The sequence below is a fragment of the Atractosteus spatula genome, unplaced genomic scaffold (genome assembly GCF_055471065.1).
Source record: "Atractosteus spatula isolate fAtrSpa1 unplaced genomic scaffold, fAtrSpa1.hap1 Scaffold_51, whole genome shotgun sequence".
Lineage (NCBI taxonomy): Eukaryota > Metazoa > Chordata > Actinopteri > Semionotiformes > Lepisosteidae > Atractosteus > Atractosteus spatula.
In genome coordinates, this window is record NW_028296881.1 from 198,521 (window position 1) to 224,563 (window position 26,043).

Below are 26,043 nucleotides of genomic sequence, written 5' to 3' on the forward strand. Positions count from 1 at the left end.
ACCACAGCCACAGGACAGAGAAGGGGCAGTGTTCCTACGAACTATCATGAATAATCACTTTTAAAAAGACGTAGAAGGTTCTTTCCTTGAACGTACCCTTACATTTGCCACCACAACTTAATTCTCTGTACCCCCAAATCCCCAATATCCCTGCTTTCCCCAGAGAGTCCTGGGACCCTCTCAAACTGCTAGGCGGTGCGGTCAGTTACAAAATAAAAGAAATTCCTTTATTTAGGCATCGTCATTCCCCGACATTTCCTTGGCCCAGTGTACAACATTGGACACACACCTTCGGAAATGTCTAAGAGGACACATTTTGTGGATATCAGAGATGAACCGCTGTTAATAAAGACCCTGCCCTTCACAAGCACTTGAATATTCATTCAACCTCTGGGTGAAGCCATTTCCAATTGGGGCTCCTTCTCACCAGTTACTTCCCACAAGTAACTCCAGTCGTTGGGATGTTGGAATGACAGATGACCCAACTGGTGATGTGCTTGTGTGAGCCTCAGTTAACTGGTGTCATGGGATACCAGATTACAGCGAACAACAGTCCCTCGGTAACAACAACATAGTGAGAGCTATTACAGCAATCTACAGCTAGTCCATATTAGGAGAGCAGGACGAATGACCGGAGACAGTTCATCACATCCTTTTACAGAATACATTTGGTTACAAAACAGATCATGACCCTTTTGCCCTTTCTATTTCCACATAAGATACAAGAACAGTGTTAGATTGCAAGGCTTAAGGAGTTGTTTCAGACCTTGCACAGGGAAATGTAAATATAATTAATATGAATATATTTAGAGGTCTCAGGTTTTGCAGTCTTATTTTCCAATAATAGAAAAACACAGTGACAGCAGTTAATTAGTACAAGTACACATCTCATTTCATTTCAAGTACACCTGTACTTCACCGGGTGCCAACAGCGTCCGAAAGCGATGGTCGAACGGGGATTGATTTCTGTTGTTTAAGTTGTGGTACGTGTTGCCAACTAAAGTTCAAACGCTTTCTACAATCTTTGGCTGAACGTGGATCTTGTAGGTCAAACAAATGTGTCGTGACTGAGGATGCCTCTTCTTCGTGTCTTCGAACAGCTTCCAGTCCATTTCGTCCAGCAATTTCCCTCACGGGATCAATAAAGTATCTATCTATCTAGCCAGCCCGGCAGAAGAACATGCTGGATTCTAGGGAGATGCGCGATGGCCCTTACACAGGCGACGACCAGGCAGGAAGAAGGTTTCAGCAGATGAGACACGGGTCTGGAGATGTCCACCTTCACCAGGTTACTCAGGCGCCCCAGACAGTGGAATAATTCCTGCCAACCTCTTTCTGTGGTGTTGATGCTGTGATCTATAATGAGTTTATGAAGTCCAAGGAAATGGCCATTTTGAGTTGCCTTTGCTAAAAAAAATATTTATATTTATTTATTACATGGAATAAGATAACATAAGATCACTTTATTAGCCATATACAATTTCTTGCATTAGGAATTTGTCTTTTCGCATACCACAGCTTGCCTTCCATGAGACAGACAGACAGAGAGAATCTTGGGGTCAGAGCCCAGGGTCAGCCATTGTACAGCGCCTCTGGAGCAGTTGGGGTCAAGGGCCTTGCTCAGGGCCCCAACAGAGTAGGATTCCTCTGCCGGCCGCGGGATTTGGACCAGCAACCTTCCAGCCAGAGGCAAAGTCCCTTAGCCACAGAGCCACCGCTCCTCCCATAGGCTGAATACAGTTGTGGTATCACAGCTGTAGGTAAGGACAGCTAATCAAGCATTTTAATTCATTTGGATGTCATTTCCAGGAACGTTTCAAAACAGTAGTATCAACCAAGATAATGTTTTCCTGATAGATAGGTTTAAACAATATTATTTTTTGAGAATACTAATGCTACTAAGTTTATATATATATCTAATAAAAAAAACTTCAATTGCATTGAAAAATGAAATGCACTATTGTTAGAAATAGAACTACTGTTTTCTTACAACACAGTCCTAACTTAATAGGATAACAATTCTGGCATGCAGCTTATAAAAAATTAGAAAAAGCTCTATTTTATTTTAACCAGGATATCCCACACGGGGTCGGAGGGGAGCTGGAGCCTATCCCAGCAAGTAACAGGCATAGGGCAGGATACACCCTGGATGGCACACCAGTCCATTACAGGGCAGACGAACACACACTCACAAACAGCAGGGTTAATTAACCTACCAGCATGTGGGTGGAAGCCCACATCAACACAGAGAGAACATACAAACGCCACACAGATAGCATCTTAGGAACTGAACCCAGGGCCCCAGCACTGACAGGTTTGATTTAGTTCTTATTTTTACACCATTTGAAAATCATACAGTAGACTTGTCATAACAAGCACTTATTCTGTTCTAGATCTATTCTAAACATAAAGGATCTCTGTACAACTTACCAAATGTGACAAGACTGTCATCTTTCAAACAGGAGTGCATTCGAAGGGACCTCAAGCACGGCAGTTTGACAAACTTTAATAATCATCTCAGCTGCCTTTTTAATGCCTTTTCCAAACGGCAGATGCAAGACTTCAAGGTTTTTAAGTTTCTGCAGTGCACAAGGTGAGAACACAGATAATTAGCAGCACTTATTTACTCAGCTCTATCCTATCCTCCTCAGCCTATCCCTTCAGGACATTCAGTCTCTTTACTATACATACTGTACAAATATGTGCAAGAGGGGAGTGAGTCAAGACAAACTTGAGGTTCTTGTCTGGACCGCATTTCCCAGAATGCTGTGGGGTGTGAGCTGCTGCCCGCTGTCACAAGACCTGCTGGTGGAAGATTATTGGTCAGGTGTCAGATCACAAAGAAGGAAGCTCAAGCTACCAAAAGTCACATGTTTTTTGTGAAGAGTCACAGAGAGAGAGAGACTGGAGTTAAGAGTTGTTCAGTTAAGGCTGGCAATTAGCTTAGCTGCCCACTCCTGATAGTGAGAGACTGAAAAGGAGCTAGATTATTCCTTTGGAGTTTGTTTTTTATTTCCCTGCACTATAAATAAACAGTCCTGTTTCTGAGCCTTATGCCTGTATTTGTGCATGTCTGTTTCTCTGCATTAGCCTGTGTTTAAAGACTGTTACAGCAAGTCCAATGGACAGTCAAATGTTTTCATCATTTGGTTTTCCATCACAGGGCACATATAGATGCCAGCTGTAGATATTTTAATGTTTTATAGACACACATACAATACAATATCTATGCAATGTATTTGAAAAAACTGATAATTCTGTCAACCAAATTCATCCATCCATTTTCTAGCCATGTTATCCAGTACAGAGCTGCATGGCAGCTGGCGTCTATCCCAGCAAGAAACACGTGCCTGGCAGATACATCCTGGATGTATCTAGATGTGCACATACCTATATAACCTACCACTGTGGGAGGACTGTGGGAGGAGACCAGAGCATCTGAAAGAAACCCACACTAAATCGGAGAGAACATGCAAACTCCCCACAGACAGAACCCAGGACCGGAATTAAACCCAGGGCTCCAGAACTGCTAATGCAATGACAGGCAATGCCAATGTCCCAGCAATACACCCCAGGGAGCCACCGTGCCACCCATGGACAGAGCAAGCTAATTGGTTTTAGGTCAACACAATCATGCCCAACATCCCAAAGAAATTGGAGCTGAATTGCAGAGCAAACAATCATTTCGCCTATATTAAAAAACTCAAAGAACTTTTGATCAAATCATAAATATGTTACAGTCACATTGTCAATAAGACGAGTCGTTCACATGAAAGCTTCAATAACTCAGTGAGAAGTGCCTGGCTTTTTAGAAGTTAGTTTCCACCTACCGAAAGCTGGCGTTACTTCCACAGTTTCAAACACTTCATTACACAGCTTCAGCACTTTCAGATTTGTGAATCTTCCAAGCTGTGCAACTGAGAAAAAAAACAAAACATTACAATTAGCAGAGATCACAACTACAACTGTTAGAGTGATTGTTTACTTGATAAAAGACCTCTTACATTTTCTCTTCTATTATGTCCAGAAATAGAATACCTTCTGTACAGTTTGATCTGTGAAAAGGTTGTGCAAGGGAAATAAACCTAGAATCACAATTTATTTTACTTTTATTCACACACTGTAAAATACGTCCTCCAAGTGAAAAACAAATGGTCAGACACTCTAAACAGTAATTTCAAATGAAAATGAGATAGAAACACTGGCTGGACATCTTCAGAATGAACAGTGAAATGTGAACCAAAGAGGACAGAAGGAAACTATGAGAGTGCAGAACAAGATACCCAGGCATGTTGTTGAGGGTAATGCCCTGGATTCAAGTGTTTCATAGCAAAAGCAGTGAACTACTCATGCAAGTTACATTCTGTCTTAGATTTCTAATTGATTTGGGATGAGCTGTAGACTTTTGTTATTTTGACATTATTTTGTCAGTAATATGTGAAAAAGTCTAGGCCAGGGTTACTAGTTTTGATAAACTCTTTAAAACCCGTTGGTGTGGATAAGAACTGCTAGAACAACAATCTGGAATATGATCCATCAGAACATGGCACAGACTCATTGGCAGAAGGAAACGGCTCACCAAAAGAGCTCAGCTGAGAACCGGTGAACGCTATGCAGCCCAGTCTGAGCTCCTGCAGGCTAGCGCAAGGCAGGGGGCTGATGATGCCTTCCAATGCAGGACAGGAGTCACTTTCCAATACAAAGCTGGACAAGAGTGGGAAATGTGTGAAAAGCCACGCTGAAACAGAAACAAAAAAACAAAAACCACCCATCAGCAGCTTCATACTGTTACTGGTGCAGACGATGACTGGTCACTCCTCCTGAAAACCACAGCCTCTTGTTCTTTCACCAAGAAGGGCAGTGCAATCACATTGCAATAATACAGTAGGAGTTTTCCCAATAATAATTACTGTATATTGATTTGACCTCAGCATTGTCCTTACCTTGATTCATTTTGGTATTGGTATTCTTAATTTATCTGCTTGTGCCTTTTCAAACAATGCTGTGACAACTCCCAAAGTGCGCTCTATTCCTTTGTCCTTTAACTTTCCATCAGTACTTTTGTAAGACTTACATTTTGGTTATTTGTAAGCATTAATGTAGCTTCTACTTGTCACACACTATCGCATTTATAAAGGGAAATTTGTAGTTGATTACATAAATAAGTTTGGAAATTTAAGATGGAATGCAGTTAAGGCAGATATTTAGATTCATGCAGCAATATTTTTTGCATTCGTATTGCTCCAAGGAACACATCTGTTCGGTCATGTTAAGTGTTTTTAAAGATAAAATGGTTTGATGTTTTAGAAGAAAATGCAGTCCAAACACCCATATTTGTTTGCTCTGGCACAATATTTCTGGAATCATGTTTTGATCACCTAAAAACTGCTTCCCAGTCTTGGTCAGGAGTAGCCATTCATTCCAATAGATCTTTGTTAGTCTGACTCATCCATCCACCCTTTTTCTAACCACTTATTCCAGTTCAGGGTTAGGGTTAGCCTTGTAGCGCAGTGGCCCTGGGTTCAATTTCAGTGCTGTCTGCATGGAGTTTGCATGTTTTCCCTGTGCTCATGTGGGTTTCCTCCCACATTCCACTGGCAGTGCTGGTAGGTGAACAGACCCTGATCTGAGTGTGCATGTATGTTTGTATCTGTCTGCTCTGCAGTGGGCTGGCATCCCATCCAGGGTGTATCCTGACTTACCCCTGTTACTTGCTAGATAGGCTCTGGCTTCCTCATGACCCTGTACTGTATAAAGCACTTTAGAAAATGGATGGATGGATTAATCTGATATTACCTAATATAGCGTCTTCCTCTTGTATGGTAATATTCAAGTACAGTTTCCTTAGAGTAACCACCTTACTGAATCCAACTGGTAGGGCACACACAATTCCTGGAGATGGACCCAGTACTAATTTCAGTTCCTGGCAGAAAATTAAAATTCAGAAAATTAGAAAAGGCGGTTTATTCATTAAACTCTAAGCTACTAACAGCCAACTTTCTGTAGTAAAACCGTGTTCAATATTCATGATTTCGCTTCTTTGCACAAAAGTGTTATAAGGTTTTACAATGTTATAAGGCACAACTGCATTAACATGACTTAACATGATTCTGGAGCAGTGCATCCTGGGTAATGCTTCAGTTGTTCAGTTTCCTTCAGGAAAGCGTAAGAAGTGGCTTGTATGTGGACCTGTTACCAGAGCAGTGCCTGTGCGCGACTCAGTGTTGTGTTGCCAGATAAAAGAAATATTATTAAAACAAATATCTTCCATGAATCCCTAAACTATCAATTTCAATTTACTTTCCTGTCAGTTATTCCTGTGAGGTAATAAACGTCATTACAAGACGATAGTGCTGCATTTTTTAACAATAATAAAAATAAGATCTAAAAGGAAAGAAAATGCACACAACAATGAAAAGAAAAACTTAGTCCAGTACATGGTAATCTGTTATATAGCAGTGATCTTATTAGTTTGCACATACAATAATTAGAATTATAGGGAGGACGGAATGCTTTTCTGAAGTTTTCAGTACTAATTTTCTTTAAAAATACTAATAACTAATATCACTTATTTCTGATATAGTTATAACAAAAATAATTATGGTTTTGTGAACTGTGGAACCACACATATTTTCCCGCAAGGCATTAAGTTCCATGTTTGAAAATTCACCATCTGAGGAGACCTCAAGGCACCTAACCCTCATAAAAACCAAAGTGTTACTGTACACTGTACTAGTACACTAGAGGGCACAAGTGAATTTCAAATTGGCTTCTTTACGAAAGCAGCTGTAGGTGTGTGGAACATGCTGCCCAGTGATAGTGTTGAAGCCGATACCCTGACTTCATTCAAGACAGCTAGATGAGGTCCTCCAGTCAGGAAGGGAGGCACTCCTTTACACAAAGGGATGTGGGAGCATGGAACAAGCTAAATATCCAAGTTGTTTCACAAATGGAAACCACAGGGAAGTACATTTAAAAATGAGCATGGGAGACAGTAGCTCACACAAAGGGTGGTGGGATAGTTTTCTTTCAGGAAACAAATGGATGACATCCTGGGATCAATTCAGTACTAGCTACCAAATAAAAAAAAGGTCAGAATGCTGTTGTAGTGTGCTCTCATGAGGCACCAGTTCTGTAGGGGTTTGGGCATTTACTGGGACAATAATTAATTGTGGCAGTAAATCGCAAAATGATTCTTTTAATGGCCTTAGAATCCAACCATGCGGTATAACTCAAACAACGCACACACACAGGTACTAATACACTAAAATACATTTATTAATACATAGAAGGTGCATGTAAATCTAACAGATCTTATCGTGAGGGTAAGCAGAAAACAAAAGGTATATATTCATTCAGTTACAAAGAGTTACACATATCAAGAGGACATACATTCAGTATATCATTCATTTAGACCGTTTCTTGAATGAACTTGGTTACAACTTCTACATTAGATACTCAAAACAAGTACATAACTCTTAGGAATTAAATTGATATCAACTGGTTGGGATAACAATTGAATTCTCGAGCAGTAATGCAGTGAAGTTGAATACTCATCCAATCTCTGGGGATTCAGATCTCCCCCGGACAAAGAAACAGTTGCAGGCTTGTTGCTGTCCAATCCGTGCTCTCTGGCTAGGTGCCAAGCGGTGCTCGGTGCGGCTGGAGAGATTCCTGCTGCGCTGCTCTCTGAAGACCGGCTAGTTAGTGTTGGCTTTAACTAGCAAAGTTTGTGCACAGGAGAAAACTGACTGTGGGTCCCAGCTGGTCAGGAAGAAGAACGGTTCGTTCCTGATGAAACGCTAGTTCTGAATACTGATTCAGCTGTCCACAGTTCCGACCTGTTCACGAGGCCTGCTGCTGGTGCTAACCTCGGGTGGATCCTCTGGTTACGCGCTGGCAACCTCCGCTCTAGACTCTTAGAACAAGGAAAGTTCTGGCACTCGGACACACTGGCCGTTACATGGTGGTCCTGGCTGAGTCTCAGGATGGTCAGGAGGCGTGCTGCGAGAATGTCCTGCACTTCCCAACTGTTCTGGCCTGCGGGCCGTCCTGTCCTGGAATCATTCACACCCCTGGAATTGTTCTTTTTGGAATTCTTCTTCAGGCCCTCTGTGTTGCCTGTTTTTACCTGGAGGAACTTCAGGTCGTTCATTGGCTGAAAGTTTAATGGGCATCAGAGACCCACGTGGGTTACTCGGCCCTACCAGTTCCTGATTGGTTGATCAAGGTGAGATGTGAGTAACTCACCCCTGACACTTAGGAATGCAGTCCAGATGTCCATCTGGCACTCCCTAGACAGATAGGCGCCAATGGATGACCATTGATCATGATAGCCAGGCTTAGCTAAGTGCATCCCCATTTGGGAGCTGTCCCTTATCAAAGAAACCTTAAATCAGCCTGCATGAATAGCTTATCTGTGGCTGCACCACAGAGATGAAGAGAGAGATGGGGCCTCACTGGCAAGAGAGCGCAAAACTTAATTCCTGTATTTTAATAAGCCTTGCCGCTACAGGTGTAACAGTAATAGTATCATGAAATCTTTATTCCTCCCTGCAGTCTCACTCTCTAACAATGTAAAATAAATGCATTATGACATTATCCATAAACAAATATTTCTGGTAGTAGCTGATACATTAATGCTGCACACTGGTATCTTTCCGGGAGTGAATAGGATGTGCATATAAACTGTGCATCATGTGATACCTGTCAGTTACACCTTCAACAGGCTGACAGGGTTAGCTTGAGAATACCAGCAGAGTTAGAAGATGAGTGTTAGTTGTTGTGAAGCAGGGTTATGGAGTGGTGTAGCTTCTTCTACACTCTGTTGTGTTAAATCCTGCTTGACCTTAAAATGCCTTTTGTCTTGTGTTTTTGTGTGTGTGAATTACCTGAGTCAGGGTAGTGTCAGCAGGGTCTTGTCACAGTAGATGAGTGTATATACAGTGCCTTCAGAAAGTATTCACCCAGTGGAATTTTGTTGCATTTTGTTCCCATTACACCTCCACATTTTAACATTTTTTCCTCGTTTTAAGAACACTAAATTCAACACATTTATGAATCAAAAATATTTTTTATTCAAGAACATTTGTTTTTCAAAATGAAAGATTTACATTTCTCATTTACAAAAGTATTGTATTACAAGAGATTGTTTGTGTCTGCAGTTTCTCCCATTTCAGCCAAAAAGCTCTGCAACTCTGTCAGTGTTGGAGCTGGCCACTTTTGGTCACTTTTCTGACAATCACCATTCTTGTCCGGTTGCTCAATTTGGTAGGAGGGCCTGATCTTAGTAGTGTCTGGGTTTTGCCATGTTTTTTCTATTTAGTTACAATGGGATTTAACGGTGCTCCTAGGAAGGTTCAAAACTTTGCCAATCTTTTTATAACCTTCTCCAGTTTTTTTTCCTCCTAACAACTTCATCTCAAAGTTCCAAAGGTAGCTCCTTGGTCTTCATGACAGCAGGACTGATCTGATCTGCTGTTTCAGTGAGACCTCACAGTCAGTGATATCTATTGTGCAATCAAGCAATTGAACACCGGTGAATTTGAAATGAACACAGGTGTACCTTGTTAATGTATTTAGTGTGATCTCTCAAGATAATTGACCCAAATTAGGTTGTTGAAACAAAGGGAGTGAATACTTATCAATTAAGTAATTTTCCATTTTTATTTTTAATAGATGTCTTCAGAATTATAAATACTTAATTTCATTTGAACATTATAAAGAATTGCTTCTACAGGAGTGGAGAAAAACATTTAAATATGATTTAATTTGACTTTGCAACACAGCAGAATGAGAAATAAACAATGGGGTGTGAGTACTTTCTGAAGGCACTGTTTATATAGCTTGTCCTGTCTGCAGTTGCATTGAAAAAAAAATTGAAGTATTACTAACGGTGCCAAAATAGATTTTCTTATTAAAAGAGATTCATACAGTATCTTATTCTTTATTATTTACCCTTTATTGCATAAATATTTCTTGTATTTGATATATATGCTCTCTTATCCACATAAATTAAACTCTGTGACAAGAACTATTTCTGTTTTAGTCAACTGTAAATAAGAGTATAGTCAAAATTTAACTGACCAGACGAACTCAAAATTGGGTGACTACAAAGTGACTATGACTAATAGACATTTTGGGAACAAGTAAAGGTTTGTTCCATGCTGAAAAGAGAAGAAAATAAATGTCTCGGCTGTGGAGCCTTCTTCGGATGTCACATGCTGACGCACCTACCCACTTGAACTAAAGACATTTTAGTTGACTTGACTTAGACTATGATTAAATAAAAAACCTGGTGACTAAATTGGTTTTTTTAAGTCACCTGACTGGAACTCTTCCCACACTGACTGTAGCTGAATGGTCTGTCTCCTGTGTGAATGCGCTGGTGCTTTTTTAAGTCATGCGATTGAATAAAACTCTTCCCACACTGACTGCAGATAAACGGTCTCTCTCCTGTGTGAATGCGCTGGTGGGCTTTTAAGCTACGTGACTGACTAAAACTCTTCCCACACTGACTGCAGCTGAATGGTCTCTCTCCTGTGTGAATGCGCTGGTGCTTTTTTAAGTCATGCGATTGAATAAAACTCTTCCCACACTGACTGCAGCTGAACAGTCTCTCTTCTGTGTGAATGCGCTGGTGGGCTATTAAGCTACTTGACTGACTAAAACTCTTCCCACACTGACCACAGCTGAATGGTCTCTCTCCTGTGTGAATGCGCTGGTGGGTTATTAAGCTACTTGACCGACTAAAACTCTTTCCACACTGACTGCAGCTGAACGGTCTCTCTCCTGTGTGAATGCGCTGGTGTGATTGTAAGTGGCTTTTCTGACTAAAACTCTTCCCACACTGACTGCAACTGAATGCTCTCTCTCCTGTGTGAATGCGCCGGTGGGCTATTAAGCTACTTGACTGACTAAAACTCTTCCCACACTGACTGCAGCTGAATGGTCTCTCTCCTGTGTGAATGCGCTGGTGGGTTATTAAATTACTTGACTGACTAAAAGTCTTCCCACACTGACTACAGGTGAACAGTCTCTCTCCTGTGTGAATGCGCTGGTGGGTTATTAAGTTACATGACCAACTAAAACTCTTCCCACACTGACTGCAGCAGAATGGTCTCTCTCCTGTGTGAATGTGCTGGTGGGATTTTAAGGCATGTGACTGACTAAAACTCTTCCCACACTGACTGCAGCTGAATGGTGCCTCTCCTGTGTGAATGCGCTGGTGGGTTATTAAATTACTTGACTGTCTAAAAGTCTTCCCACACTGACTGCAGCTGAACGGTCTCTCTCCTGTGTGAATGTGCTGATGTTGTTTTAAGAGCTGCAAGTGACTAAAACTCTTCCCACAATGACTACATCTGAAAGGTCTCTCTCCCGTGTGAATACGCTGGTGTCTTTTAAAGTCACTTGACTGAATAAAACTCTTCCCACACTGACTGCAGCTGAATGGTCTCTCTCCCGTTTGAAGGTGCTGGTCGGGTTTTGATTTGCTAGACTGACAGAAACGCTGCTCCTCTCTGTGCCATAATGGCAGTTTGTCCACTCCATCTGAGCAAGGCCTTGAGTGATTCTTCCTCATTCTCTGATTGTACTGGGGTCTCTTATTCTGCCAATGCTCCATGGAATGGTCTTGCTCCGTGTGCTGAGATTTGTTTTCTCCACCATGTCCTTCAGTGTGCTGCTCAGCAGTGTGAATCATCCGGGGCTCCTTCTCCAGCTCTCTGAGACTAAAACTGTCTAGTTCATTCAGTTGTTCTCCTCTTTGCCCAAGAACAGACCTACTCTCCAGTTCATTAAAACTTTTAACAATTTTCTCAGTAACCAGATTAGTAAACCTGTGTGTAAAGCCATCAGATACTAAGGGATCATATGATTGTTTGAGTCTCTGCAATGACAGTCTCTCCACTTGAACAGAACAAGGCCTAATTATCAAGCCCTGTAGGAGCTGCTGTTGCTCCTCCCTGTACTGACTCCTCTCTGTGTGCTGTGACTCAGTACTGTTCTCTTCACCAGGTACATCAGTCTGCTGCTCTGCAGCGTCAATCAACTTGGACTTCATGTCCTGTTCTGTAAGATTTAAAACATCCAGTTCTTCACTGTGCTCTCGTACAGAGACACAGCCCAGTTCATTACAACCTTGTGTAATATTGTTCGAGTCCAGATTATTAATCTTATCTATAAAATCATCACATACTAAGAGCCCAGGTGTCTCACTCTCAGGCTCTGTCTTCATCATGGTCACAGAGTCCAGATCCTCGACACTCTGTCTGCTCTCTGTGTGCTGCTCACTGAGTGTCTCTTTCCCTTCTGCGACAGTGAGCTCTCTCTCCTGCACCAAACTGGAGCCCCACTCCTCCTCACTGTGCTGCTGTTCAAGAGGAGCCATGTCCCCAGCATCAGAGAGAGCACTGGTCTCTGTGCCTGTAAATACAGGAAAAGAAAACAATAACTTTATAATAATAATAAACTTTATTTTATATAGCACCTTTAAAGGTGGCTTCTCAAAGCACTTTACAGAAGGCCAACAACAAAAAAGACACAATATAAGCATGATGAGAATATAGTTAGACGAGTCAGTAGATGGTGGTACTAAGTCCAGTAGGAGCAGAGGGGTAAAGAACAGATAAATAAAGGCTCTTCTGAAGAAGAAGGTTTTGAGTCTGGATTTGAAGAAGCTTAGAGAAAGTGACTCTGATATCCTTGGGGAGAAAGTTCTAGAGCTTGGGGCAAAACAGGAGAAGGCCATGTCACCCATAGAGTGTAGAAGGACTGGGGGACAAATAGTTGAACACAATTAGAAGAGTGAAGGTTGTGAGGTGGGGAGTAGGGCGATAACTCAGACAGGTACTGAGGTGCCAAGCCATAGAGAGCCTTATAGGTAAGCAGGAGGATTGTTAAGCATCACAAAACTTGACAGGAAGCCAGTGCAAGGACTCCAGGATAGGAGTAATGTGAATACTTGCACTAGACAAACTGGAAATTACAGCATATTAACACTGCACTGACAGAGATGGGTAAATACAGACACACTGACTGGACACTGCAGCATATTAGCACTGCACTGAAAGGGGTTAATATAGACATGCTGACTGGACACTACAGTACATTAACACTGCACTAAGAGAGGGGTTCATACAGACACACTGACTGGACACTACAGTACTTTAACACTGCACTGAGACGGAGGCATTTATACAGCCATGGACTGCTCAGAGAAGGGGGGTAAATACAGACAGACTGACAGACAGGACACTACAGTACATTAGCACTGCACTGAGAGAGAGCGGTTAATACAGACACACTGACTGGACACTACAGAACATTAACACTGCACTGAGTGACAGGTTAATACAGACATGCTGACTGGACACTACAGTACATTAACACTGCATTGAGAAAGAGAGGGATTAATACAGACACACTGACTGCATATTATAGTACTTTAAAACTGCACGGAGAGAGGTAGGTTAATACATAGACACTGACTGGACACTACAGTACATTAACACTACACTGAGACAGAGAGGGGTTAATACAAACACACTGACTGGACACTCCAGTATATTAACACTGCACTGAGAGAGAGAGGGGTTGATTCACACACACTGACTGCACACTACAATATATTAACACTGCACTGAGAGAGAGGGGTTAATACAGACACACTGACTGGACACTACAGTACATTAACACTGCACTGAGAGAGAGGGGTTAATACAGACACACTGACTGGACACTACAGTACATTAACACTGCACTGAGAGAGAGGGGGGTTAATACATACATACTGACTGGACACTACAGCACATTAACACTACACTGAGAGACAGTGTTCAATCAATCTTTATTGACAGAAAAAATAAAGAAAGTATGAATCTTGATTCTTAGGACCCCACCTTAAAAATTATTAAAATAAAATCATAATTGGAATATTAATTTTTTATTCACAATCCTGCACGTTTCCAAAACACCAATGCTTTTCAAATGTTCCACAGTCATTATGAGATAATATAAAACATATATTTTAACGACATCCTGCTCTTCACCAACCCTTCAAACATCCTCACCAAGTCTACAGACCCGGAACCAGAGATCTTATTTTTCAGAGTCTTGTAGATGGTGAGTTTGGCCTGGCCCAGTAGAAAGTTGGCGAGGAGGGTCTGAGTTTTTTGTTTTTTCGTATGACCCACCCCGAACATGAAAATAATGTAATTGAAGGCCAGGCCAAGGTTGATGAAGAGCCAAATCAACACGGCAAACATGGGCGACAGGTGGGGGCAGGCACTGTAGTAGTGGAACACCGTCTCCCTCTGAGCGCAGAAGGGACAGGCCCCTTTTGTTGAGGGGAAATCTGTAGAGGCTACCCCAGGCAGGCCGGACACCATCTGGCACCCCCAGACGAGCCCTCCAGGGAGTGTCAGGGAGTGCAGACAGCTGGGCTTGGTGTCTAGATGTTACAACTAGTCTATATAGACACTTCCCCCCAACACCAGCCAGAGACCTCTCCTCTGAAGCAAGGGACTCAAGGAGAGATCCTGTCGGCCCGGGACTGAGTGCAGGAGACACTAGCAGACCAGGGAAAGGAGGCTGTGTGGTTGGAAGGTGGCGTTCCTCAAACAGATCCTGGACTAGCAGCATCTCCTCAAGAGGCAGAGCAGAGCAGAGCAAAGCTGAGTAAGAAACCCGTCCACACACCGCCGCGAGTGTAGTCCCAGAGCGTCACATGCCCACTCCATGCTGCGCCAGCAGTCCTGATCCACGTCAAGCAGGTGGTGGAGTTGTGTGACATTGGCGCGGACCAGTCTGCTGGTAAAGTCCAAGGAGCGGCCCAGTTCTGTGTCCATTCACGGATTGTGTACTAGTGGCTCTCAGAGTGTCCAGTATAGACTGGGCCGCTCCTCCTCTCTCCGCACGTGCAGATGCCGCCAGGCTTTCAGGAGACTACGCTGGAAAGGCTGCAGTGGAGACAGGTCAACCCTGCTGGTGTCCATCAGGAAGAGAACAGAGTCGATCCCGAAGTGTCCTGCTAGACGCAACAGGGTGAAGGTCAGCTCCTTCCAGGACAGCGAGGCCGGGCCATACAGCAGCTTCTGTACTGCCTGCATACGAAAGGCGTCCACCCGGCTCCGGATGTCAACGAGTCCTTGTCCTCCGTCCTCTCTGGGCAAATAGAGGACACCCCTCCACAGCCAGTGCAGTCCATCCCAGAAGAAGTCGAGAAGCGTGGCCTGCAGCTCCTCGATCAGTCCAGCTGCTGGCTCCAGGCACAGCAGGCAATGCCACAACATTGAAGCCACCAGGGTGCTGACAATCAGAACCCGGCCTTTGTAGGAGATCTGGGAGAGCAGCCAGCGCCAGCGGTCCAGCCGACCTTTCACTTTTTCGAGGAGCCCCTCCCAGTTCTTCCTCACACTGGCCTTGTCCCCCAGGTACAACCCCAGGTATTTGAGTCCTCCTCTGGTCCAGCTGAACCTCTCTGGCAAGACTGGGGGACCCGTCTCGCTCCACTCTCCCAGGAGTAGGGCGCTACTCTTGGCCCAGTTTACTTTGGCTGATGATAGCCACTGGAAATCATTCAAAGTTGTCTGTAGCGCCCTGACATCCTGTTCTCCTCCGACCACGACCATGATGTCATCAGCGTATGCCAACATCTTGACAGTAGAATTGGGGCAGCCCGGGATGGACAGCCCCTTGATGACCCGGCGCAGCTGATGTAGCAGAGGTTCAATGGCAAGGGAGTAGAGCATTCCTGAGAGTGCACAGCCCTGCCTGACTCCCCTCTGCACTGGAAACGGAGCACTCAGCCCTCTGTTGACCTTTAGCACACTGAAGATGTCACTGTACAGCACCTGAATCATGGCAACAAAGACAGAGCTGAATCCGAAAAACCTCATGGTTCTCCACAAATACTGATGTTCAACCCTATCAAAGGCCTTTTCCTGGTCTAACGAAATGAGACCAGTATCTAAACCCAATAGTCTGGAGGTGGCCACAACATCTCAAATCAGAAATATATTATCAAAGATTGTCCTTCTGGGTACACAGTACGATTGTTCGGACTGCACCACTGATCCCAGCACCACCCTCAGCCTGTTGGCCAGAGCTTTGGACAGGATTTTATAATCCACACACAGCAGGGCAACAGGTCTCCAGTTCTTAATGTCACACAGGTCCCCTTTCTTAGGCAGCAGGGTGACAACAGCTCTCCTGCAGCTCAGTGGCAGGTCCCCGTGCTCCAGACTTTCCGAGAACACATCCAGCAGGTCAGGTCCCAGCACGGCCCAGAAGGCACAGTAGAATTTGGCCGGCAAGCCATCAAGGCCAGGGGTCATACCATTACTCAAGACACTGAGTGCAGTGGAGAGCTCCTCCAGGGATAGAGGCCTCTCCGGCCATGCCCCCTCCTCTTCGGGGACCTGTGGAAGGTCTTCAAGGAACCTGCGTGTGCAGACCAAGTCCTCACTTGCCTCGCTGGAGAAGAGTGTCTTGTAGAACTGCATGGTCCTCTCCTGGATCTGCCCAGCCTCGTGCAGCTCCTGCCCTGTCTCCGAGCGCAGGCAGAGGTTCTGCCTGCTCTGGCCCGGTTTCTTCTCTAGGCCAAAGAAGTAGCGAGTCGGGGCGTCTACCTGTGATGCACTCTGAACCCTAGATTTTATTAGAGCTCCCTGTACTTTTGTGTCCAGAAGGCCAATGAGTGATTCTTTTTGAGTGTGGAGGTTATCAATTAGCCTCCTGTCTGCACAACACTCCAGAGCCTGGTGGAGCTCCAGAATGTCTCTCTCCAGAGCCTTCATGGACTCACGGATACCTCTCGTGACAATTCCAGTGTACTGCTGGTGGAACTGGCGAATCTGCACCTTCCCAGTATCCCACTACTGCCTCAGGGAGACAAAGTGGGCTTTCTGACTCCTCCACTGCTACCAGAAGAACACGAGGCAGTCACAGAAGTGAGCATCGTCAAGCAGTTGGGTATTAAAGTGCCAGTAGGCACTGCGGGACCTCACTGATGGGACGACGACTGTGCAGATGGTGAGACAGTTGTCCGACAGGCCCACTGGACAGATGGGAGTACTGCTTGACGATGCTGTAATGATGTTTACGGCAGTAGATGCGGTCAAGCCTGGCCAGAGAGAGGGTGTTCCCTCAGACCTGGGCCCAGGTGTACTGCCTCGTGTCCCCATGACATCTCCTCCAGATGTCAGTGAGGTCAGATTTGACAAGGATCCTGCGCAGCTCCCTGGCCGACAGGCCATGTGGCTCTCCGTGATTCCTGCATAATTCCTGTCCAGTGTGCTGCTCTCTGTGCAGTTAAAATCATCCCCCAGGAAGACCAGCTCTTCAGGCTGGCAGGTCACCAGCGCATTTTCAAGCTCCCTGAAGAAGGTGACCCTCTCTCCGCCGTCTGTGGATGCGTAAATGTTAATAAAAACAAAGGTTTTCTTCCTGTAAACTACTCGCATGAGTCAAAGGCGACCTTTCACAACCTCATGGACGGCGATAGAGAGGGGCTTGAACCCCACAGAGAACAGCACCGTGATCCCCGCGCTCACAGGGGACCCATGATTGTACACAATGTCCCCCTGCCACTCCCGCTGCCAGGCAATGATGTTGGAGCTGTCGGTGTGGGTCTCCTGCAGGAACGTCACCTGCAGGCTGTTTTCTTTGATGACCTCCAACACCGCAGCTCGCTTCAAAGCCCTCCGGCACCCATTGGTGTTCAAACTCCCTATTCTAATGCCGCCCATGTTTGCGGAAAAGAAAAAAAGAAACAACATAAAACACAAACAGACACATAGCACGCAGACGGATAGTGATGTGATGTAAGAGACGGGACTCATTCGTGCTGAGGTGCATTCCGCGGTCCTGCCCTGATCTTACCCAATAAGCTCTTCAGGCACCATCTCTCTTGATCGCTGAAGTCATTCGCACCTGAGCCTTTTCAGATGGTGGGTCGCGGAGAGGACAAAGAGCTCAGTGTCGGGAAAAAAGTCCTCGACCACAGTTCCCCTCTTACCTTTAGTCTTCTCTAAGAACTCCCTGATGCTCTGGAAACTGTAGCCTACTCTGCAGCTCTGCCGGGCCGAGGAGCCCGAGGCGAGAGAGGAGTCTGGGAAGCCGCCCTCGTCATCGTTGCTCCCGGACTCCGAGGAGCTCCGGGCGGCGGCGGCGAGGACACTCCAGCGCGTCCTTACTCTCCCAGTGTCGGAGTCACTCGCGGCCCCTGGGCCGGCGACAGAGCCGCCCTCCACCGAGCTCTCTGTGCTGTGCTTTTTCTGCACCGCACTCTGCATAGATTTTTTCGTGCGCTTTCTCCACGGTGTCTTAAAACCATTGTCTATTTTTCTGGATGTTAATTAATTTCCTCCCCACACTGTGTCTACAGTTTTCGCTGCCACTTGTGACGAGTTTTCCTCCGTCGGTGTCACTGCCTGCTCTCTCTCCCTGACTCTCCTGAGCAGCGGGGCTCTGCAGCTCCCCTGCTCCGCCAGCGCTCGTATCTTGCTCCCCGGTGTGGGGAGCTCCCATCTGAGGGCTGAGGTGGTCCACTCTTTGCTATCTGTTCTCCTGCATGGGACACCACCAGCTCGGGCTCACCTGCCCCCTCCAGCGATCTCCTCTCCTGCACCCCGGCCGTGGGCTCTGCCTCCCTGCTGCCTCCCTGCACTGCTCCACTCCCCGCTGCCTGACACTGTCTCCTGGCCTCCTGGCAATTCTTCACCACATGCCCCTCGCTCCCGCACCTGAAGCACTTCGTCAATTCCAAAGTCACGAATACAACATAATCACAGGTGTCAATCCGAAATTTAAGATCCACATTGATCTCTTCCATGGGGTTTTTTTAAGATCACGTAGACTTGTCTTCGGAAAGAGATGACATGCTTCAGTTGAAGTCCCCTGCAGCCCAGAGGGACCCTCCTGATCGGAGAGACCACCTGTCCGTAACAGGACAGCTCCCTCTACAGCAGCTCGTTTCTCATGAACGGAGGCACATTGGAGAGGGTGATCTTCCGAGCTGGGGCTGTGAACGGCAGCACCGGGGTGAAGGTGCCGTCCAGGACAACCCACTTTACCACCAGGGCATTTGCCAGATCAATAGATTGCAGGAAAATAACTATCCCTCCACTCATGCGGGAAGCGGACTTGATGTTCCTGCAGCCCACAACCTTCCCAACCGCAAGAACGCACCTCTCCAGCGGTTCATACAGACACACTGACTGGACGCTACAGTACATTAACACTGCACTGAGAGAGGTTCATACAGGCACACTGACTGGAAACTCCAGTACATTAACACTACACTGCAATCAGAGAAAGGGGTTAATACAGACACACTGACTGACTGGACACTACAGTGCATTAACACTGCACTGAGAGAGAGGGGGGTTAATACAGACACACTGACTGGACACTACAGTACATTAACACTGCACTGAGAGAGAGGGGTGAATACAGACACACTGACTGGACACTACAGTACTTTAACACTGCACTGAAAAAGGGGTTAATACAGACATGCTGACTGGACACTACAGTACATCAACACTGCACTGAGGGGGGGGGGGGGTTAATACAGACACACTGACTGGACACTACAGTACATCAACACTGCACTGAGAGGGGGGGGGTTAATACAGACACAGTGACTGGACACTACAGTACATTAACAATGCACTGAGAGGGGAGGGGGGGTTAATACAGACACACTGACTGGACACTACAGTACATTAACACTACACTGAGACAGAGAGGGTTTAATATAGACACACTGACTGGACACTACAGTACATTAACACTGCACTGAGAGAGAGAGGGGTTGATTCACACACACTGACTGGACACTACAGTACATTAACACTACACTGAGACAGAGAGGGTTTAATATAGACACACTGACTGGATACTACAGTACATTAACACTGTACTGAGAGAGAGAGGGGTTGATTCACACACACTGACTGGACACTACAGTACATGAACACTGCACTGAGAGAGAGAGGGCTTGATACAGACACACTGACTAGACACTACAGTACATTAACACTGCACAGAGAGAGAGGGGGGTTAATACAGACACACTGACTGGACACTCCAGTACATTAACACTGCACTGAGAGAGAGAGGGGTTAATACAGACACACTGACTGGACACTACAGTACATTAACACTACACTGAGACAGAGAGGGTTTAATAAAGACACACTGACTGGACACTACAGTACATTAACACTGCACTGAGAGAGAGAGGGGGGTTAATACAGACACACTGACTGGACACTACAGTACATGAACACTGCACTGAGGGGGGGGGGGGGGTTAATACAGACACACTGTCTGGACACTACAGTACATGAACACTGCACTGAGAGAGAGGGGGCTTGATACAGACACACTGACTAGACACTACAGTACATTACCACTGCACTGAGGGGGGGGGGGGGTTAATACAGACACACTGACTGGACACTACAGTACATTAACACTGCAGAGAGAGAGGGGGGTTAATACAGACACACTGACTGGACACTCCAGTACATTAACACTGCACTGAGAGAGAGAGGGGTGAATACAGACACACTGACTGGACACTACAGTACATTAACACTACACTGAGACAGAGAGGGTTTAATAAAGACATACTGACTAGACACTACAGTACATTAACACTTTATACAAACAAGGACAAACTGGAAATTACAGCATATTAACACTGCACTGACAGAGAGGGGTAAATACAGCCATACTGACTGGACACTCCAGTACATTAACACTGCACTGAGAGAGGGGTTAATACAGACATACTTACTTCACAGTACGGTACATAAACAATGCACTAAGAGAGAGAGGGATTAATACAGATATAGTGGATTAATATTCCAGAGGAGTTAATACAGACACAGACCTCACCAGTGAGGAAGTTATAGACACTGGTTTTAAACACACACACATACTCTGACTTCATACACGTCACCACACTGACCTGACAACAGTTTCATGTCCATTTCTTCTTTTATTTCTGCAGTGACTTCACAGGGAAGCGTCTGGGTACCCTGATCTCCTCTTGCTCCCGAATCCTCCTCCCACAGCTGCAATCTCCACTTCAAGCTCTCGTTTTCCTTCTTCAGCTGCGCCATTTCACTCCCGACAATGTCCTGCACACACTGTGTGATTTTAAACACGGCCCGTCTCACCAGGACCTGGGAGACGCTGCGGAGTTTGTTTTCAAACTCGTTCTGAGTCAGACATCCTGTTTCCAAAAACTTCTGACACTTCATACACGATCGATTTGAGCAAAACGTGCATGAACGAGTCAAGCTGGATTTCCAGATTTAACAAGTACTCCGCCATCCTTCTTCAGAGTCGATCAGAAACAAAGGCTGACTTGCGATGTTTAAACAGAACAGCTTCTTTATTTTTATTCTTCACAGATTCTGTTGTCAGGGCTGTGCTCTGTTCAAGCATAAACACAGCTGACAAGATGCTACGTTTTCAGAAACTGAAGTTATTAAAAAAAACAACTTTCTTCTTTATAGAAAGAAAATCATTCAAGCACCCACAGCTATGTTGTGTAGCGCCGTGTGATGACGTCATTCGTTAGCGCGGCCGCGACTTCAAAACAATCGAGAAGCGGAGCTGAGAAAGGGGAGTTTCTGCAGCCTGATATAAACTTAACTGCACCTCCTAGCGCCACCTAGTCAAGAGGAGTGAATCACCTGCGACTTGCGCCGTTCGTAAGTGTGAATTTTGTGAAACGGAACATATTTACTGTTTTGCCCTTCCACAACGAAAACGTCTCCCTTTGCAGGTTTTTGGTTAAAGAAAAAAAATGCTGTCATATTCTTCCCAGCTGGCAGTATTTATTCTGCAACATAAGCAAGATTTGTATTTCATATTTCGCAAATTGTATGAATTTCTCGAAAAACACGTTGTTCCAAGAAAGGAAATAAATACTTCTAGTAACAAAATCAAGCCATATGTGATTGTCCTTAATGATACATTCTGTATGACAAGACAGGAAGAAAGGCACCTCAGGATTTCAGACACAGGATCTCCTGTATATTGAGAGAAGTTTATACCATCTGTCAGTTTTCATGTCCAAGGAGCTCAATTTGCATTCCATGTACAACAGCGTGTCCTCTACACCCGCCACTGAAGCACAGCACAGGCTCAGCATCTTGACATCTTCCTAACAGAGACACGTAGAGACCTTTTGGTGGGCAGTGGCTCAAAAGGGGAGAAGAGACCATTTCTGGAGCAGGATTTGTTACGTTGGAGTATTCTGGACACAAATCAGTGCCCGCTTTTATTTCTGTTTTTTTTTTAATTTTACAGAAAGTTTAAATGTGACTTTGAAGGCATTATAATTCACAACCATGGCAAAAAATGGTTGTCCATAATTGTTGATTATGTTTGATTAACAGACAAAATATGACAACCCCTCTACTGAGCATATACTTTATTTTCCTGATGTAACACATCTTAACAAGAGGGCAAAGTAAATAAAATAATTAGCATCTAATTGCATGCAATACCAAATGCAATCTCTTTCCATCTTAAGAGCAAGGGTTCACATGATACATCAATTCAATTTTTTTTTCCCAAAAAAGTGTCTATTGTGGGACGAATACTGCTTGAGCAGCCTCTGTTCCTCAACCACCTGGCTCAGGTCTCGATGGAGTACATGTTTCTATGAGGCTGAATTGTCTTAGTTCAGGGATCTTCTTTACGAAATAAAGGATGGCTTTCTACCTGCTCAAGCTATTGTCGACACTGTGCGGGAGGTTGACGATGAGCTGTCTGGCAGTTAGATCCTGCAGGACTTTGAGCAACTCAAACTCAGCCTCCTGGACAGCTGGCTGGAGAAGCTGTGACAGGTGCATGGCTCAGGGAGATGACAGTGAAGACGGGGGACCATGGGGTGAGCCTTCTGGGGTGCACCACCATCGTGTTCCACAGGCTGGTTGTGGCAAAGCAGTTCAGGGCACCGGTCTTGGATGTGGTTTGGGGAAAAATCTTTCCCCACTTCGAGCCGGCATGGCTGTGGGTATGTCTGAGGCTGCCTTTCCTGCCCCAGAGGTTGAAGCAGCTCGACAATTTCATCCAACATAATTGCATTTTATGAAAATGGTGCTGCAGCAAATTCTGTATGTCTGTTGTGTCCCACAGCTTGTGAGAAGAAGAGAGAGACCCCTATCTCTTTTGCCTTCCGTTACTCCCACTCAGGGGTCTTTCCACTGACTCTGTGAGGGGCAGGTGTGTCCAGTAGATTATCGAGTGGAAGTTAGGGATGTTGGAGATGCAGCTCCTTGCATTCACAACAAGAGTCACCAGCAGCAGCAGCAGTAGTGCCTGCAGCTTTCCATTCTGTAGTGGTTTCGCCTAAACGAAAGGTTTCCCAAGCGGAAACAAACCACCTTTATTCGCATGCTTCTCAACTGCATAAAGGTCCCTAGCGACAGGCCATCTTTTCTCAATGTATTTCTGGTGTTTCATGGCATCTCGTACCAAATGCACTTTCCTTCTGTACACGGAGCTGATCACTTGAAATTTGGCTGTGCAGAGAGACCAAGATGAGCTTTGTCGACTCCAAAGCAGCTCCTTTGTAAAACGCTGTTTGTTCACATCACTTATGTGGGGCTTATACACGGCGGTCTCTAAAGGTCTTTGCTACCTGATAGTGGGGCATTGCAGTAGTCTAACCTGCTGTATGCAAGAGCATGCATTAATTTCTCTGTGTCTTGAGTGGAGAGAAACTGCCTTAGTTTTGCAATTTTTCTCAACTGTAGGAAGTATGTTTTGATACTCTTTTAACATGAGAGTTAAACGAGAGCCTTGCGTCTAATATGGTTATGTGCTGAGTCTTTGAGGCAAATTTTTGAATGCTCTGAGTAAAGTGCTGAAGTTATAGTAGTCCTATCAGTATTGTAGCCACCAAACAACAGAACCTGTTTTATCAGAGTTGAGGAACAAAATGTTTTCACACATCCAAGTCTTTACTTCATTAATGCAATTAGATACTTTATTGATCCCTCACGGGATCAATAAAGTATCTATTAAATAAAGTGATAATAGACGAGTTGTTGTTAGGTGTAAACAAAATGTTTATTTGAGTGTCATCAGCATATGAATGAAAGTTAATATTATGTTTTTGTATTATCCTACCTAGCAGCAGCATGTACAGAGAGAACAATATTGGCCGCAGCACTGATCCCTGTGGTACCCCAAATTGACATTGAGGAACCAGTTCAATTATTAGATATTGGAACATTTAAAAAGCATCAGATATTTTTTTCTTGATATTGCATTTATACTTTATGTTACTCTTTTCTATATATTAACTGTAGAAGTCCTTCCCAATTTTTTTCAAATATCACAATTTGTAGGCATGGAACTAAGGCATGTTATATCAGAATTTATTTTACCTTCATTTACACATTATAACACTCAACCTCTAAGTAAATAACAAATGCTCAAACATTTCGAACAGTAATTATAAATCCTCTCAGTCAATAACTTTGGAAAATCAAGTTAGAAACACGTAATCTCTGTCTGTAATAGATTCTTGTAAATCTTGGATTTTAAATAAGTCTACTGTAGCTGAATATATTTCATGTAAAAGCAGAAATGTTGCACATCCTTAATCTCTTTAATTACCTCTCTGCTACATAAGGCATCTCAGAGAAAAGTATTAAGGGGGTGGTATAAAGAATCTCCACTTAATCTCAATCTCATCTCTACTTAATTGGATTTCTTAGCAAAACCTTAACCCACTTGATATTTGCAAGAAATGTGATTGTTTTTGTTAAACAATTGAGTACGTACTGTACAGCCTTTAATATGCGATAGTGAATTTTCCCGTATTCTGGGGAGGGAGGAGAACTGAAATTAAGGAAATACATATTTAAAGGGGGTGAAAGTCTTAAATGTGTTCTTTCATATCTGGGCGTTTGAATAGATTTGTTGTATAATTTATTGTGATTTCACTCCATACTTGTGTTTCTCAGGAGAAAGTAGTAACATTGGGGATTTGAGGGTACAGAAAATACATTGTACTGTACGGGAAAATGTAAGGTTATGTTAAAAAAGAAACTTTTCAGCACCCTTTTGAACGCGATTATTAGACACCTGTTGAATCTCAACCGGGATTTCTTGAGACATCATTCAGTGAGCGAAGCCTCCCTCTGGACTCCGCACTGAGTTGAAAGCTATGCGAGCTGCTCACTCCTTGTTCTGTACTGTTACCAGAAATCAAGATAAATCATGTCAGACATTTTTCCATCTTTAATGTGACCTTGCAACCAACAAAATTCAAGAGAAAACAGATAATTATTAGGAAAAATAATTGAAATTAAAAAACCTACTGTCACGGACGTCCAAAAGGACTAACCGTGGAGAGCAGGAGAGCGGAAAAAGACCCATATGCGTAGCGGCGAAACGGGGAGTTAGCCCGGGCTCATTCGTGCAAAGAGTTCAGGAGTGCCGTATAGAAACCAATGCCCTCAGGTAGCGGACGTAGGGCGACCTGGTGCTAGGCGGGTCTCAGGACATCTGAATGTCAATGCTGAGCCAGGGCAGAGTGCAAGACCCGGAAATATATAGCCCCAGAGAGAGAGAAATACCGGAAGGACAGCAAATAACCGGAAATGAGAGACAGGACAGAGAAGGAGCACCCTCTGGCTGCAGAGGGCGTGACACCTACAACACTCTGGTTGCATAAGTGTGCACACCCTTTTATTATGGGGGCTGTAGCTGTGTTCAGAGTTAACCAATCACATTCAAAATCATGTCTAAAGTAAAATAGCATACACCTGCCATTAATGAAAGTGATTCTGATTAACCCCAAATAAAAATCAGGTGTTCTTGTAGGACTTCCTTGAAACTTTCGTGGTTGAAGTCTACTGGGATAGCCATGGTCCTCAAGGAGGTGATTAAAAATATAAGGGATCTTATTGTTGAAAGGTACTGATCAGGAGAGGGGTATAAAAGAATATCAAAGGCATTGGATGTACCATGGAGCCCTGTGAAGATTATCATCAAATG

The 26,043-nt window shown here is 44.4% G+C and overlaps 1 protein-coding gene across 1 annotated transcript; it reads right to left on the reverse strand.

Moving 5' to 3' along the window:
* Nucleotides 1-7,262: 7,262 nt before the first annotated feature.
* LOC148806356 (uncharacterized) lies at nt 7,263-21,579 on the reverse strand. The gene is made up of 2 exons (XM_088909640.1): nt 20,984-21,579; nt 7,263-12,426 (listed from the first exon to the last, which is right to left on the reverse strand). The coding sequence occupies exons 1-2, from the start codon at nt 21,276-21,278 to the stop codon at nt 10,316-10,318; spliced, it is 2,406 nt and encodes an 801-aa protein (XP_088765766.1). The 5' UTR covers nt 21,279-21,579; the 3' UTR covers nt 7,263-10,315.
* Between the last annotated feature and the right edge of the window lie 4,464 nt (nt 21,580-26,043).

Bases quoted from the DNA above. Each gene is read 5' to 3' on its own strand.
- LOC148806356 (XM_088909640.1), bottom strand. From the start codon at position 21,278: ATGAAGTGTCAGAAGTTTTTGGAAACAGGATGTCTGACTCAGAACGAG. The intron at 12,427-20,983 runs GTCAGTGTGGTG...CTGTATTTACAG, and splicing joins GGACATGAAACTGTTGTCAG to GCACAGAGACCAGTGCTCTC.